The following is an 18,632-nucleotide window of genomic DNA, read 5'->3' on the forward strand; positions in this document are numbered from 1 at the left end:
GATGGAGAAACCAAAGTATTCCACGACAAAACCAAATTCACACATTATCTCTCCACGAATCCAGCCCTTCAAAGGATAATAACAGAAAAAAACCAATACAAGGACAGGAACCACGCCCTAGAAACAACAAGAAGGTAATCCCTCAACAAACCTAAAAGAAGACAGCCACAAGAACAAAATGCCAACTTTAACATCAAAAATAACAGGAAACACCAATTTCTTTTCCTTAATATCTCTTAATATCAATGGACTCAACTCCCCGATAAAAAGACATAGACTAACAAACTGGCTACACAAACAAGACCCAACATTTTGCTGCTTACAGGAAACTCATCTCAGAGAAAAGGATAGACACTACCTCAGAATGAAAGGCTGGAAAACAATTCTCCAAGCAAATGGCATGAAGAAACAAGCTGGAGTAGCCATTCTAATATCTGATAAGATTGACTTCCAACCCAAAGTCATTAAAAAAGACAGGGAGGGACACTTCATACTCATCAAAGGTAAAATCCTCCAAGAGGAACTATCAATCCTGAATATCTATGCTCCAAATACAAAGGCAGCCACATTCATTAAAGAAACTTTAGTAAATCTCAAAGCACACATTGCACCTCATACAATAATAGTGGGAGACTTCAACACACCACTTTCACCAATGGACAGATCATGGAAACAGAAACTAAACAGGGACACAGTGAAACTAAGAGAAATTATGAATCAAATGGATCTGGCAGATATCTACAGAACATTCTATCCTAAAACAAAAGGATATACCTTCTTCTCAGCACCTCATGGTACCTTCTCCAAAATTGACCACATAATTGGTCACAAAACAGGCCTCAACAGATATAAAAATATTGAAATTGTCCCATGCATCCTATCAGATCACCATGGACTAAGGCTGATCTTCAATAACAAAATAAATAATAGAAAGCCCACCTTCACGTGGAAACTGAACAACACTCTTCTCAATGATACCTTGGTCAAGGAAGGAATAAAGAAAGAAATTAAGGACTTTTTAGAGTTCAATGAAAATGAAGCCACAACATACCCAAACTTATGGGACGCAATGAAAGCATTTTTAAGAGGAAAACTCATAGCTCTGAGTGCCTCCAAAAGGAAACTAGAGAGAGCACACATTAGCAGCTTGACAACACACCTAAAAGCACTAGAACAAAAGGAAGCAAATTCACCCAAGAGGAGTAGACGGCAGGAAATAATCAAACTCAGGGGTGAAATCAACCAAGTGGAAACAAGAAAAACTATTCAAAGAATCAACCAATCAAGGAGCTGGTTCTTTGAGAAAATCAACAAGATAGATAAACCCTTAGCCAGACTCACTAGAGGGCACAGGGAAAGCATCCTAATTAACAAAATCAGAAATGAAAAAGGAGACATAACAACAGATCCTGAAGACATCCAAAACACCATCAGATCCTTCTACCAAAGGCTATACTCAACAAAACTGGAGAACCTGGATGAAATGGAGAAGTTCCTAGACAGATACCAGGTACCAAAGTTGAATCAAGATCAGGTTAATGATCTAAACAGCCCTATATCCCCCAAAGAAATAGAAGCAGTCATTAATAGTCTCCCAACTAAAAAAAGCCCAGGACCAGATGGGTTTAGTGCAGAGTTCTATCAGACCTTCAAAGAAGATCTAATCCCAGTTCTTCACAAACTATTCCACAAAATAGAAACAGAAGGTACTCTACCCAACTCATTCTATGAAGCCACAATTACTCTGATACCTAAACCACAAAAAGACCCAACAAAGATAGAAAACTTCAGACCAATATCCCTTATGAATATTGATGCAAAAATCCTCAATAAAGTTCTTGCTAACCGAATCCAAGAACACATCAAAACAATCATCCATCCTGACCAAGTAGGTTTCATCCCAGGGATGCAGGGATGGTTCAATATACGGAAATCCATCAACGTAATCCAGTATATAAACAAACTCAAAGACAAAAACCACATGGTCATCTCGTTAGATGCGGAAAAAGCATTTGACAAGATCCAACACCCATTCATGATAAAAGTCTTGGAAAGATCAGGAATTCAAGGCCCATACCTAAACATGATAAAAGCAATCTACAGCAAACCAGTAGCCAACATCAAAGTAAATGGTGAGAAGCTTGAAGCAATCCCTCTAAAATCAGGGACTAGACAAGGCTGTCCACTTTCTCCATACCTATTCAACATTGTACTTGAAGTCCTAGCCAGAGCAATTCGACAACAAAAGGAGATCAAAGGGATACAAATTGGAAAAGAGGAAGTCAAAATATCACTTTTTGCAGATGATATGATAGTATATATAAGTGACCCTAAAAATTCCACCAGAGAACTCCTAAGCCTGATAAACAGCTTCGGTGAAGTAGCTGGATATAAAATTAACTCAAACAAATCAATGGCCTTTCTCTACACAAAGAATAAACAGGCTGAGAAAGAAATTAGGGAAACAACACCCTTCTCAATAGTCACAAATAATATAAAATATCTTGGCGTGACTCTAACTAAGGAAGTGAAAGATCTGTATAATAAAAACTTCAAGTCTCTGAAGAAAGAAATTATAGAAGATCTCAGAAGATGGAAAGATCTCCCATGCTCATGGATTGGCAGGATCAACATTGTAAAAATGGCTATCTTGCCAAAAGCAATCTACAGATTCAATGCAATCCCCATCAAAATTCCAAATCAATTCTTCAACGAATTAGAAAGTGCAATCTGCAAATTCATCTGGAATAACAAAAAACCTAGGATAGCAAAAACTCTTCTCAAGGATAAAAGAACCTCTGGTGGAATCACCATGCCGGACCTAAAGCTCTACTACAGAGCAATTGTGATAAAAACTGCATGGTACTGGTATAGTGACAGACAAATAGACCAATGGAATAGAATTGAAGACCCAGAAATGAACCCACACACCTATGGTCACTTGATCTTCGACAAGGGAGCTAAAAACATCCAGTGGAAGAAAGACAGCATTTTCAACAAATGGTGCTGGCACAACTGGTTGTTAACATGTAGAAGAATGCGAATCGATCCATTCCTATCTCCTTGTACTAAGGTCAAGTCTAAGTGGATCAAGGAACTTCACATAAAACCAGAGACACTGAAACTTATAGAGGAGAAAGTGGGGAAAAGCCTTGAAGATATGGGCACAGGGGAAAAATTCCTGAATAGAACAGTAATGGCTTGTGCTGTAAGATCGAGAATTGACAAGTGGGACCTCATGAAACTACAAAGCTTCTGCAAGGCTAAAGACACCATCAATAAGACAAAAAAACCACCAACAGATTGGGAAAGGATCTTCACCTATCCTAAATCAGATAAGGGACTAATATCCAATATATATAAAGAACTCAAGAAGGTGGACTCCAGAAAGTCAAATAACCCCATTAAAAAATGGGGCTCAGAACTGAACAAAGAATTCTCACCTGAGGAATACCGAATGGCAGAGAAGCACCTGAAAAAATGTTCAACATCCTTAATCATCAGGGAAATGCAAATCAAAACAACCCTGAGATTCCACCTCACACCAGTCAGAATGGCTAAGATCAAAAATTCAGGTGACAGCAGATGCTGGCGAGGATGTGGAGAAAGAGGAACACTCCTCCATTGTTGGTGGGATTGCAAGCTTGTACAACCACTCTGGAAATCAGTCTGGCGGTTCCTCAGAAAATTGGACATAGTACTACCGGAGGATCCAGCAATACCTCTCCTGGGCATATATCCAGAAGATGTCCCAACCGGTAAAAAGGACACATGCTCCACTATGTTCATAGCAGCCCTATTTATAATAGCCAGAAGCTGGAAAGAACCCAGATGTCCCTCAACAGAGGAATGGATACAGAAATTATGGTACATTTACACAATGGAGTACTACTCAGCTATTAAAAAGAATGAATTTATGAAATTCCTAGCCAAATGGATGGACCTGGAGGGCATCATCCTGAGTGAAGTAACACAATCACAAAAGAACTCACACAATATGTATTCATTGATAAGTGGATATTAGCCCAAAACTTAGGATACCCAAGATATAAGATACAATTTGCTAAACGCATGAAACTCAAGAAGAATGAAGACCAAAGTGTGGACACTGTGCACCTTCTTAGAATTGGGAACAAAACACCCAGGGAAGGAGCTACAGAGACAAAGTTCGTAGCTGTGATGAAAGGATGGACCATTTAGAGACTGCTGTATCCAGGGATCCGTCCCATAATCAGCTTCTAAACGCTGACACCATTGCATACACTAGCAAGATCTTGCTGAAAGGACCCAAATATAGCTGTCTCTTGTGAGACGATGCCGGGGCCTAGCAAACACAGGAGTGGATGTTCACAGTCAGCTATTGGATGTATCACAGGGCTCCCAATGGAGAAGCTAGAGAAAGTACCCAAGGAGCTAAAGGGATCTGCAACCCTATTGTTGGAACTACATGATGTACTAACCGGAACCCTGGAGCTCTTGTCTCTAGCTGCATATGTATCGAAAGATGGCCTAGTCGGCCATCAATGGAAAGAGAGGCCCATTGGACTTGCAAACTTTATATGCCCCAATATAGGGGAATGCCAGGGCCAAAAGAATGGGAATGGGTGGGTAGGGAAGTGGGGGGCGCTATGGGGGACTTTTGGGATAGTATTGGAAATGTAATTGAGGAAATTATGTAATAAAAATATTAAAAAAAAAAAAAAAAAAAAGTAAGGGAATAAAGGCTTTAGGAAAATAGAAATGTTATACATAAATTATTAATGAGAAAGCATTATTAGAGAATGCAGAGGCTCTCAACATCATCCTGGGGTTACTGCCCTCAGGAGCAAAGATGATAAACCTTGGGAATGCCCTCTAAAGATGGAACAGACACCAAGTTCTCATGCTGTGGAGAAGACTCCATCATGGATCGCAGAAGGAGGAGGAGGAGATGAAGGAGATGAAGGAGAAGAAGGAGAAAAAGGAGAAGAAGGAGAAGACAGAGAAGAAGGAGAAGACAGAGAAGAAGGAGAAGAGGAAGCAAATCTGCCCTGAGGCCTGTCAGCAGCAGATACCACACCTTCTCAGAGTGTCTTCACATGGTCTTTCTTCAGATGCGATAATGTTGGATGAAGACCTGCCTGCCCTGGCAGGAGCTGTACCTGCATCTTCCCCAAGAAAAGTACAGCACTTGACCCTTGGTGGAGAAAAAACTCCCAGGATTATTTGTGACACCTCAACAAGAATATTGGAATTACGTTCTTGGTTCAGAAGAGGAAGCCTGTGTTTCATTTCCGTACTGGCTAGTTTTGTGTCAACTTGACACAGGCTGAAGTTATCACAGAGAAAGGAGCTTCAGTTGGGGAAATGCCTCCATGAGATCCAGCTGTCAGGCATTTTCTCAATTAGATCAAGGGGGGAGATCCCCTTGTGGGTGGTGCCATCTCTGGGTTGGTAGTCTTGGTTCTATAAGAGAGCAGGCTGAGCAAGCCAGGGGAAGCAAACCAGTAAAGAACATCCCTTCATGGCTTCTGCCTCAGCTCCTGCTTCCTGACCTGCTTGAGTTCCAGTCCTGATTTCCTTTGGTGATTAACAGCAATGTGGAAAGTGTAAGCTGAATAAACCCTTTCCTCCCCAAAAAAAAAAAAAAAAAGAAAATGGGACAGAAGATGGCTTGACCAGCAGAAGGTGCTAACAATTCTGACACCATTTGAACCCCCGGGAGGGGCTGTATGAAGGCTCCAAGGGCAGAAACACAAAGCCCACTTGTCTCTTGCTGGGATGGTGGCTGCCAGCAATTCAGTCACTGGATGGGGCCTGTCAGCCTGGGCTCAGGGAAGGACACTGGACATCACTTGGAAAAACACAATGAATTCATGCAGTTATCGGCTGCTTTCTCAGTCCCATTTCTGCCTCCAAACAACCTCACCGAAGCACTTCTTAAGGCTTCCTCTCAAAACACATTAATCCCAAAGCAAGTTAGGGCGAATTATAAACCAAGATTAAAACATCCTTAAAGAACTCTCCAAATCCTTTAATGCCTACAGAGAGAAAGCCCATTGTTGGTGGCTTTATCTCGACTATAAGGGGGAAAGAACATTTCCCTCTATTGTTAGGAAAATGGTGTTTTCTGAGACAAAGTCTTATTCTGAGTAGCCCAGGCTAGCCTCCAACTAATGGCAAGCCCTCTGCTTCAGCCTCTTGAAGGATGAGATTCCAGGTGTATATCAACACAGCCAACTCTCTACTGAAATACTAAGTACTACTGAAATACTAAGTACTACTGAAATACTAAGTACTACTTAACCTCAGAAATACAGGCAAAGGGTCAAGTTCATTCCAAGTAATTCCAAAGTACTAGATCATACCTTTATCTATCTATCTTTTTTTCTTTCTTTCTTTTTTAAGATAGGAGCTCTCTGTGTAATTCAGGCAGGTATTAAACTCATGATCTTCCTGCCTCTGCCTCCCCAGTGCTAGATAGGCATTTGTTACCCACATCCAGTTTTTTTTTTCCATTCTTTGAATATACTGAAAATCCTTTATAAATACAGGACTATGGTTGTTATGCTAGTACATTGAGTATTTCTAGAAATAAAGCTAACAGTTGAAAAATGTTTGCTTTATAAGAAAATCTGATACCGAGAGACTGAATTTCTTACCCTCGACTCCTCTCCTTTGTCTCTCAAAATTCATCACGGGAAACAAGACGTTCATTTAAAATCTCAGCCACTATCGAGGCAGAATCACACTTAGGGCCTGAACAGAAAATCTGGTGTCTGAGGAACAGGTCCTAACCTATCCCCGAGGCTGGCCTAACTTCTCCATCCTCCTGCCTCAGCTTTCCCATGGCCCACAAGCTAACAGATGCTGCTTGTCAGTACCCATCCCCCCCACCCCCGTTCCCTCCGATCTCTCGCCCTTTCTCTGAGTATACCATCGTACAGTATCTATATTCTGACAGGAAAACAAGGCAACTCCTTTTGTGATACCAGAGGCAGGGGTTTTTCCACATCTCCTCACTTTCCATAGACCACACCTTTCTTTCCCAACTTCTGTTCAACACAGCACCCATCCAGTGACTCAGACCTGCCCCCGAAGTCTAATCAGTGTCACCGGCTTCTTCTTCCCAATCCAACCAGCCATGCACCTCCATAAATAATGAAGAAATTCTCCATTTTTTAAATTCGTTGAGATTTGCTGTCTGCTCACTCACTAAAATGTGAAGGTTTGAGGTCAGCATCTCTTGAGTTTCTAGCAGTACACCCCAGCCCCAGGAATGCTACCTGGCTCACCAGTTAGCATCCAGTGACTATGCAAAGGCATAGGCAACTCTGTGCGCATCAGTTACCTAACTCTGCCTGGTCTACCCATTCCTCAGAGAATATGCATAAGCATGCTTCCCACAAGATGCATGGTAGTAGGAAAAGGGGCATCTGACCAGAAGAGAAAGTGATGCTAATGCACTTTATAATCACAGGATTATGTAAACACCAGGATAGGAAAGGAACTGAAATCATCAATGCTGTGACAAGGGCTTGACATGCAGAGGTGTGAGCAGGATGGCAGGGCTTCTGAAGAAGGGGGCCTGAGAAGTGACGCTCTGAGTTATCTGAAGGAAGACAGGATAACCAGTGAGAACTGGATTTATTTTAACATCCAGGAAGCACATTCCACAAGAGGGAGGTGTAAGTGCCAAGGTCCTGAGTCAAACTGAGCTTGCAGAGTTCAAAAAACAGAAATGACGCCAGCACAGTTGGAGGGGAAAGGGAGGAAAAAAGGGGTGGAAAGAAGATGGATCTCCAGGCACAGGGCCACAACCAAGAGGTCCTATGTCAACAACCACCCCTGGAATACATGGAGGACTTTTGGAGGGAGGAGACATGTTGGAATCTTACCTGGCTGTGTAAGGATTAGAGAAGGGGAAAAGAGCAAGGAGTTAGAAGGCTGCCAAGTGGGCTTGTAGGGCAAAGGAAAGCATTGCACACACCGGGAAGCAGTGGTCTGAGCTTGACCTTGGAGGAAGGACAGAACTTGGTTATAGGACAAATGTGGGCTGACTCACCATGTGCAGAGATGACAGAACTGGGGGAGGTGCTGGGATATGAGTTGGTGTGTATCTTAGTTAGGGTTTTACTGCTGTGAACAGATACCATGACCAAGGCAACTCTTATAAGGATAACATTTGACTGGGGTTGGCTTATAGGGTCAGAGATTCAGTCCATTATCATCAAGGTGAGAACATTGCAGCATCCAGGCAGGCATGGTGCAGGAGGAGCTTGGAGTTCTACATCTTCATCTGAAGGCTGCCAGCAGAATACTGACTTCTAGACTGCTAGGACTAGGGTATTATAGCCACAGTGACACACCTACTCCAACAAGGCCACACCTCCTGATAATGCACTACCTGGGCCAGCCAAGCATATACAAACCATCACAGTGTGTTAAGCATCAACTGTCTATCACAAAACCTGTAAGCAGGATGGGATGGAGAGATGTCAAGAAGAGGCTCACAGGGGTCTAAATCTGGAGGTAAACAGATGCCTGTCAGAGGAGATTGAATGAGATCACTGGTTATCAGAAAGGTAAAGAAGGCACCGGAGCCTGCTGGGGATGGCCAACTCTCAGATGAAGCAAGAGGGCAGGGAGGACAGAGGTGAAGATATGGGGGTGTGGGGTTATAAAAAGATGGGATGAGAAGGGATGGACAAGAAAACACTTCCTGGAGTCACTCGGGGGGGGGGGGGTTCAGAGCTTTCCTGGTATGTAGAAGGTTCAAGCCCCAACCCTGCATGGTGGTGGATGTCTGCCACCTCAGCATTCAGGCGGCAGGAGGAGGAGAAACCTGAATTTTAAGGTCATCCTCAGCTATACAGTGTTTCATTCAGGCCAGCCTGCTTCAAAGGAGACCCCATCTCAAAAGTGTGTATGTGTGTGTGTATGCACGCATGTGTGTTTTAAATCTGTCAAAACCAAACAGAACAAAATCCACACGGGAAGAATGTGATTCCTATTTCCAACCCGCTTCCTAACTACAGCTGATCTAGCTTCAGCACCCAGTCTCCACTCATCAACATTCAGTGGTAACGCCCTTATCCATCCTGCCAATGGTGCCACACTCACAAACCCACACGGAGAGAGGTGACAATGTGCCCAAGCCCCAAGTGAGGCCAACCTGGGAGACCCCCTGCCTTCTGACGGGGATGCACTTCAAAACTCTCAGTGTACCCCTGAAGCTTCAGACAGTAACAACCCCTGCCCGCCATGCTAAGCTCTTCCTATACATGCAGAGTGAAGATAAGGTTTCGCTCATGAGTTAGGCACAGTAAGCCAATAGCAACTATAATAAAAATAGGACAGACACAGCCATATACTTGGGTAAAACTGTCAGGATCACTACTCTTGTGCTGCAGGGCCGTTGATAAGCAAAATAAAGGTCACACAAACACAGTACTTCCATTTGCCACAGTCGATGGCTCCTTAGCGACTAACAGATGGAAGGTGCATACAGCATGGACATCAGAGGCAGAGGGATGCTGCATGTCCCTCTGGGGGGGAGGGGGCAGACTAGGGTGGGGACGGGATCACCATGCCACTCAGAACAGCATGCAATGTAAAACAAACAAACAAACAAACAAACAAACAAACAAACAAACAAACTGGATGAATTACTTGTTCCGTAATTTCTCACTATGTCTGTGATCACGGATAACCCAGACTGTGGAGAGCAACCTGTGGGAGGGGCTCCTCTATTCATCAATTCAGTGTGTGCAGCGGCATTACAGAACACAGCTAGCACAGCTACAGAGACTGGAAAGATGTCCAAAGACTCAGCCAGGCAGGAGGCTCAGCCTCTTTGGTAAGAAGCAAGGCAATAATGTCCCACTCAGCTCCTTCATTTCCATTCCCTATTCCTGTAACTGGGCTTTATACGGCAAACAATGGGACGGAGGGACACATCTGTCAATGTCTGTGTACGTGTTCAAAAGATAAAGAAGCCAGGCAAAGAAAGAAAATATCACATTTTTAAAAAGGCGTGTTAAAGGCTATTGGCCATTGGGGCACTGGCCATAAAGGTGTCTCACAGTTAATGATCTCCAACATGACAAGAATCAGAAAGCACAAACAACTGGAGCTCAGGAGACCAAGTACAGAGTAAGGAAGTTTGGGCTGGGGGTGGGACGGTGGGGGCTCAGATGAGATCCTGGAGCCTGTTTGCTTCCCCTGGAAAAGGCAACAGTTCCTCACTGCTCTGCCCTGGTAGTCAGTTACAGGATGCCTTGAGAGCCGTATTGGCTGAGAAACCTTTAAAACAGGAACCCCATACACGGATACATTTTTAAAACATAAATTTAAAAATTACTGTATGGAGCCCAATACATGGGAACATCAATATGTATTCTTTTAGGAACAAAACATTCTTTTTCAAAGAAAAGACAACGCTCAGAAGCATGCATTTGGCATATCTATGGAACTTTAATTTTTTTTATTTTATGAGTATGAGTGCTTGCCTGCATGTTTGTATGTATGTGTACCACATGTATGTCTGGTGCCCGTGGCAGTCAGAAACAGGCCTTGGACCCACTAGAACTGGAGTTACAGATATTGGTGAGCCACCATGAAAGGTTCTAGGAACTAAACACTGGTCCTCTCCTAGAGCCATAAGGACTCTTGGCCCCTGAGCCATCTCTCTAGGCCTCTTGTGGCTCTCCTTAAAGCCTGGCTTCACAGGTGGCATCTGGAATTGTCCTGCTGACCCACTGCCATGTCACACTTAACACCTGGGCAAGTTCCCACGTACACCCACACAGCATGAGGATGGATAAGGGGCCAAGGATTTTTTTCAGTATCACTATGAAAAGCTTTTGAATCTCGTGAGCCTCTGAAAACATCTCCCCAGACCCCTTCACGTCCCTGGACCATAGAGAAATAGGATCCAGAACAGCACTTCTTTGGAAAGAGTATAAAACAGCAACCCCCACAAACCCTCTGAGCCACATTAATTCTCTGAGCCCTTTTCTCCTAGCCTCAGTATTAAAACATGAACACACTAAGGACAGGAACTTCCTCGAGTGAATGCTACTGTGTAATACCTAACTTCATCATAGGCAGTGACACAGTTGACACATGTTAATTCTATGTTTCTCAGATGGCTCCACACCAATCAATTGTGTGAGCCTCAGGCAAGGACTCAATTTGAACTCACATCCAGAGACTGGTAGACTCAAGGAGAACGCTCCCTCTGGATTTTCTAAGTGGCCAGCATTTACTTCAATTGAGTTAGGCCAGAAGCCATGGTTGGATTAGTAGAACCTGAGGCATTCCCACCAACAGACACTTTCAGATCCTATCTGAAATTACCGCTATGTGCATAAATCAAGGTGACTCATCAATAAGTCACAATAATTATAACTATCGTTGCTACACCATTATTTAATATATTGATAAAAGATAAGGTATCAGAAGATGAGAAATGAACTGACGAGTATTTCAGTACAATGAGCCTCACTTCCAGTCCCCTGGACTCAGTCATTTCATCCAGTGGACAAGATCTGAGGGCTTCGCCAGATTACCAAAGGGTTTCACGTAATCCTGAAACTAAGAACCCCTGGAGTGAAGCAATCCACTGTGCCTCTCTAGGCACTAACTTCCTTTCTCTGAAAGAAACTGGAGACACTGGGTGGTGTGGTGCAATTGACAGAGAGCTTTCCTAGCATGCAGGTGGGTTTAATCCCCAGCACCACCATGGACCAAGTGAAGTTCCGTGCCTATAATCCTAGCACTTGAGGCGGAGAAAGGAAAGTTCAAGGTTAGACTGGACCACAAGAGTCCTGAAAAAGGAAATCAGAGGTAGGTGTGGTGGTATCCACCTATCATCCCACCATTCAGAAGGCATAGGTAAGAGGAGCCTAAATTCAAAGCCAGCCAGGGCTATTTATCTCAATTTAAAAAAAAAAAAAAAAAAATTTAATCCCAGCACTTGGAAGGCAGAGGCAGGCGGATTTCTGAGTTCGAGGCCAGCCTGGTCTACAGAGTGAGTTCCAGGACAGCCAGGACTACACAGAGAAACCCTGTCTCGAAAAACCAAAAAAAAAAAAAGAGGGGCTGGAATGGGGGTTCAGGGATTAAAGGGGTGCATAGTTCTTTCGGAGGACCAGAGCCCAGCTCCCAGTATCCACATCAGGCCAGTTCACAACCACCTGTGATTCCAGCTCATACCTATAAACCACACACATATAAACATGATTACAAATAATAAAAAATATATCCTTTAAAAAAAAAAAGACCAACAGGACCAGTCACTGTGAAATTCCCTCCCTGATGTCACACCCCAGCCTGAGGAATTCTGGGCCCACTGTGAGGCAGGATGGCTGGAGCAGGACACAGACTGAAAATACCAGAAAGACCCAGCGTCTGGCATAGGTCTTAACTTGGCACTTGAGGATCTGTCCTACAAAGCCCGATGCCTGAGGCTAACTGGGGCAACCCAACGACACTGTGGGAAGGGCTGACTATGAAAGCCAGTGTCTCCCTCCAAAGATTTTCCATCAACTATAGCTATAGATACCGGAAATCCCAACATGCATCAGTGAACAGCTCTGCAAACAGGCCACAAAGAATATAATCTTTGTTCTGGACACCAATGGCTGGTGTGGAAGCTGACTTAGAAATATACTTAAGCCGAGTGTCAGGGGCTAAGGCAGGAGAATGGGAAGTTAGCTCCAGGCCTGCCTGGGTTACAACAGGGAGACCTGACTTAGAGAGAGAGATTGAAAATGGTTGATTTAAAAGTTAAAGAGTGACAAGCATGTTTAGCATAGCTATGTGCTTAAAGTTCAAATATTAGTATTTTACATCTCTGTGCACTTAAACAGCAAAAAGGGAAAGTACCAGACCTGGTTCTATAGTTCCTCAAATTCAGTTACTTGGAATGTTGAGGTGAGAAGATTACAAGTTCAAGGGCTGCCTTGGCTACTAAGGGAATTCAAGGCTAGTCTGGCCAACCTAGCAAAACTCAATAATGAAAATTAAAGAGGCTGTATCTGGGGATACAGATCAATGCCAGAACACCTGCCTAATACTCACAAGGCCCTGCACTCAGTCACCATACTGCCAATAAGGAAAACAGAAAAAGAAAAGTGAAGGGAAATATTCAGAGAATAATAATATTTATTCTTAAGTACTTAGCACTCAGTTCTAAGCACCTCTTTCTGGAGTACTGATGTTGAGTATTAAAGTACTTACTGGAGCCGGGTGGTGGTGGCGCACGCCTTTAGTCCCAGCACTTGGGAGGCAGAGGCAGGTGGATTTCTGAGTTCGAGGCCAGCCTGGTCTACAGAGTAAGCTCCAGAACAGCCAGGGCTACACAGAGAAACCCTGTCTCAAAAAAACAAAAAACAAACAAACAAAAAAAGTACTTACTCGAAAGAATTAAGTCTATCAACCCCCTTTCTGGATAACACAGATGTACACAATGACCGTTTAGGTTCACTTAATACTAGAAGGTGAACTAGCTAGTACTGTATCTGAGAACTAAGGACTCCTAGACACTTTCAGTCCCTTTTGAAAAACAACCAAGGGGAAAGCAAACACAGAAGGAGACAGAGGGGACAGTTACCTTCCCTAAGTGCAGATCACAGTCACACCTTCACAGCAGACCTGCCGTGAGTGGCCGCCTCCCATACAGCCCTGAGTCACCAAGAGCCCCATAGCTTCCTTCATCATTAGCCCTCAGAAATGACAAGTCCCACCATCTATACACCCAGTGGTATCCAAACAGTTCAGACTCTTAACTTCTTCCAATAGGACCCACATTGGGACAAGTGGGGTGTCAAAGTTTAACTGGAAGAAAATTGCTTTACATCTCTAGAACAGTTCCGACAGCCTGCTTTACAAGGGCACCCCAGCATCGAGGGTGCACACAATTGAACACACTTACAGCGGAGCCCCCCCCCCCTTGCCCATAGCAGACATGTTCCAAGTACATGCTCTGCACGAATGCTTCTGAGAGGTTTAACTTATATTTAATTGGCATTGTCAAAAATGGAACAGCTAGTAATAAAATAGAATAATGTATGGAAACATAAGTTGTACGAATGCGTTCCTGTTCTCTCTCTCTCATATCCCATCATATTCGGGCCTCCGTTGACTATGGATAACTGTAACTGCAGAGAACAGAACTGTAAGGAGGATTACTGTTTACCTGGCCAAACCCTCTGACTGGCAGAAATAAAAAACCACAACCTTCACTTGCCAGAATCTTCCCCTGGAGAGATATAAACAAACATCTACCCCACTTTATAGGTCACTAATGACAAACCAAAGTATGATTCCATCAAAAGTCACACTTGGGAGAGCCAATGATGAGTTCTCTGGGCTTCCTTACCGAGCATGAGAAGAGTAGGTGACCCCAAAACAACCTCAGCACCAGAAAGCCTCACCCCAGCGTGGATGACCCCCTCCCCCCACCAATAAATACCCTTGCACCCTTTACGTATGTGCAATTAGGGAAGAACTAATACCCTTAGTCATGCTGGGAATGGTGGTTACATGACTTTAATCTCAGCGCTCAGGAGGCAGGTTTGAACACAGGAGTTTGAGGCCAGCCTGGTCTACAAAAGTGAGTTCCAGGATAGCTAAGGCTACCCAGAGAAGCCCTGTCTCAAAAACAAAACAAAACAAAACACCCACAAACCCCTAGTCAGTCAGAAGGGGTCAGAGGGAAGGGCTGGGGTCCCAGAAGAGAAACCAATGACCTTCCTTAACTAAGCCGTCCTACATTAACAGTCAATAAAGCTGATCTGCTTCTGGCCAGTAGCCCCAGCGGCTCTGCTGAAGAGGCTAGCAGTCCATAGCACCCGGCAGGGGAGGGGGGATAAGACAAGAAAGAAAGAAAGAAAGAAAGAAAGAAAGAAAGAAAGAAAGAAAGAAAGAAAGAAAGAAAGAAAGAAAGAAAGAAAGAAAGAAAGAAAGAAAGAAAGAAAGAAAGAAAGAAAGAAAGAAAGAAAGAAAGAAAGAAAGAAAGAAAGAAAGAAAGAAAGAAAGAAAGGGATTGCTCACGAGATTGCAGTGAAAAGCTGCAGAGGTGAAGGAAGAAAGCAGAAGGCAGAGCTGAACCCCAAAGAAAAAGGCTGGGGTGTGGGATGCAGTGTATGTGTGTGTGTGGGGGGGGAAGGGGTGTCCTGTAGATGGGGGTACAAGCACAGGAGAGTGAAGTCCCACAGAAGTGACTTTCCATAGAATACCGAACCACAGAGATGAGCGGACTGTCTACAGTGAAGAGTTCACAGAAGGGGGAGGGACTTCAGTGTGGGGACTCTGACAACTGGACCCTGCAGCCAGGTACATCTGCTTCCAAATGCAAGAGCACAGAACCCCGCCCCCTCCCAGGAACACTCATCCCTGACGTCTGCGCATATTCTGTGCTTCAGCATCCACACCTACCAGGATCTGCGGTGTCTAGTGAAGTAACTACCCCAGATTACACCCTGGAACAACCCTGCTAAGCTCTGTCCCCTAGAAACACTATCTGAACACGTTCAGTGCCCTCTGATAAATAACCAAAATCCTGACTCCAAAACACAGGGGAATACTGGAAACATTCTTACCCCTGTGCCTGTGGTTATATACAGCAAACCCATCGGAAACATACTTGTTGGGAACAACTTTTAACCCAGGTAAAGTTAGAAATGACCCTTTTATAATTAGTGGTTAGTTATTGCTAAGCATATTTTAGTCATTAATTAGTACTCTATACTGTTTAAATAAATTAATTTCCTCTTGTGGTACAGAAGATGGAAGCCAGGGCTTTAGGCATGCTCTATGATTGTCACACCCAACCCTTCATCCATTTTACAGTATTTCACTTACACAATGACCAGCTACTTACTAGCAGGTATCTAATCAAGTTACTTATCAAGGCTAAGTCAAGACCTAGTGACCTGGGACTGAAGAAATGTCACCTATCCATGTAACCCGCAGCCATGTGGAGGAGCAAAAATTCTAAAAGTAAAGACAAATTAAAAAAAAAAAAAGTTTGAGAAATGTGCATATATATATATATATATTTGCAAATGTACATATGCAGGCTTTCAATCTGCATCAAATTAATAATATACAAAAGACAGAAGGCGGTGTCTGAGTCCGGGTTACATAGACACATAGGACTTCGTGTCTGTCACGGCAGACTGATAACTTCAGGCAGTGTTCCTGCGGGTCCAGGACTTAAAGGAAAAGAGGTGAGCTGACAGGAGTGAAGTAAGGGGTTGCATTTCAAACGCGCCAAGTGAGTGGACCTTAGAAAAAGTAATAAATTCCCACACAACACACTTGTTTATTCCAGAGGCTCCATTTAAACTCTAATTCTCCTGGCAATCGTCCGGCTAAAGGTGAGTGCTTCCTCCCTGACCTGGCTCAAAGAAAAGTGAAAGTGGAAAGTTTTTCCACCTGGGTCCAACCCCTCAACGCCACGGTTTCAGATCCAAACCTAGAGGCCAGAGTTCAGCAATGACTGAGCGCTAGGGTACTGCGAACACAAACGCCACCCGCTAGCGCGGGACCTACCCTCTTCCTGCCCCTGGGGGGAAGCTGTGTCACACCTCTCCAGCCACGCCAGTAGGTCAGATGGGTGTCCTCACACACAGCCCCTGGACCCCCTTGCCCTCCTTCCCACGCCTCACACTTCCTGCCTCTTCCATCACCTCTACTGGCAACTTGGGCTTCCCATTTTGTCTTTGACTGCGATCCGGACTGCAGTCCCAGGGAGGGAGGGAGGGAGGGAGGGAGGGAGAGGGACTCTGGAGCTTCCAAGTGGGATCTGGGGAAGGGCACTCGCAAAACGCACCATCCCACGTGCGGCCCTCGCTGGCCACCTACGGCCGTGGGGACCTGGCGCGTTCCCACAGTGCGCGCCACTAGAGTTGGGGTTCGGATGGGGGAGGATCAGAGTTCCCAAGCCTAAAAGCACTTTTACACCAGAGCGGGCTAGACTCCGGGAGCTGCAGCAACGGGACCGAGTGGCCGAGTGTGCGCCAACTCCGCGGGGCCAAAGTGGACTCAGGGGCGCTCGGGCGAGGGTGGGGCGGGGCAAGCACTCACCAACCCCATACTTCTGCCTCTTGGTCGGGATCCAACGGGCCATGGCGACGACCTCGCCCCGCGGCGCTAGCGGCTACAGACACTCGTGCTCGGAGCGCCGCTGCGCCGGCCGGACTCCTCCGCCATGTTCCGGCAAAACTTGGGCGACTTTGGCGCGCGAGCCGCGTCTACGCCGTCCCGCCTCGCTCGCGCCCGGGGCCCCGCACGCACGCCCGCTCGCCCGCGGTCACCTGCTGGGACCGGCGGCTGTGCAGCCCCGCGCGCCCTCCCCGGCGCCGCCCGGGCTCCTCCCGCTGGCCGCGCCCTCTGCGCCCCGGGGCTGCCCGCCTCCCCCGCCGGCTCCGCCTCGCTCGGCTGGAGCCGCAGCCCGGAGCCGCCCGCCTGGTCCTCCCAGCGTCGGCTCTGCGATTGCCCAGCGCTCCCGGGCTGAGCCGCGGAGCGCGGAGGAGGAGCTGGTGAGAGTCACCGGTCGCCTCCGGACGCTCAGTAAATATTTGTTGAATGAATGAGCCGTGAGCTCCCGCCTTCGCCTCCGGGAGCGTCTGCTGCAGCCCCGAGAGAGCCGGAAGCCGAGCTTCAAGGTCCGCAGGGAACTGGTGCAAGGGACACGGAGGCTTCAGAAGTAGACGTATCCAATCTAGAAGACCCTCCGTTAGGACACTGTTGACAAAGCGCTAATCTGGAAACCCCAAACTCAGGGATTTATTTCTCCTCAGTTGCAGCAACACAAACTTTCACACTAAGGGAAGAAGTTCGCTCCAAAAGGTTCTCCTTTCCAACTGACCCCCTGCCCAGAAGGCATCCCTGTGGGGAGGACCCCAGAACATCAACACCCCCCCCCGCCCCCAACTCCCACCACTGTCCTTTTTCAGCCTGGGACTGAGGACTCCAAAAGGCAGTTGTGCGTTAAACTACTCAGGGGTGCGCTTGGCGCCCTCTGCCTGCAGGGAGACGCGCTTCCATCTTGGAGAGACCTCCAGAATGAAAAAGCTACTTAGTAGTAGGACACCTCACACTTAGAAGTAAAATTTCAGACTAACCAGCCAACCAGTTAGCTTCGCCATCTGAAAAAATACCTCTTGCGGGGAATTGTGTTGTTCTTGGGGTCTGTGGAGGCTTTCTTGCCGGTTTGGAACCTGACAAGAACAGAACATGTAATCAAAACACACAGTAAAAGACAGTAATGCTTGATTAGAGATGAGTGAACTCTGATGACTTTTTGCAAACCATGCCTGAATATATATATTAGTCTTGGTTTTCCTCCTGAGAAAGTATTCTGAACTTGAAGTCCTGGTTGAAAGAAACAATAGGTACTTATGACCGTGCTTCAGCCATCCTTCTTAAAGTGGTTCAGTCACATCTCTTTTTTAAATGCCAGTTTTTATTCTTGATAGCTGCGATCTTAAAGTTGAGTATGATTACATAATGTGTCATTTATCTCCTTTGTGATTTAAAGTTACATGTTCATTGTATACTTAATACTGAATATTTAGAAAAATAAAATCACCAAAAAAAATCTAAGCAATAGGGAAGCAATCAACCAAACTACAAACTGA

At 45.3% G+C, this 18,632-nt stretch overlaps 1 protein-coding gene across 1 annotated transcript in view; it reads right to left on the reverse strand.

The window, feature by feature from the left end:
• Dock5 (dedicator of cytokinesis 5) overlaps positions 1 to 17,526 on the reverse strand; it is a 192,279-nt gene extending 174,753 nt beyond the window's left edge. The window contains exon 1 of the mRNA XM_021181410.3: positions 17,077 to 17,526. Coding sequence (XP_021037069.1) covers positions 17,077 to 17,119 — 43 coding nt within the window. The 5' untranslated portion in view covers positions 17,120 to 17,526. The remainder of the gene's footprint in view (positions 1 to 17,076) is intronic.
• Between the last annotated feature and the right edge of the window lie 1,106 nt (positions 17,527 to 18,632).

This window comes from Mus caroli, unplaced genomic scaffold, assembly GCF_978045245.1.
Source record: "Mus caroli unplaced genomic scaffold, Mus_caroli_1 scaffold_12, whole genome shotgun sequence".
NCBI classification, from domain to species: domain Eukaryota; kingdom Metazoa; phylum Chordata; class Mammalia; order Rodentia; family Muridae; genus Mus; species Mus caroli.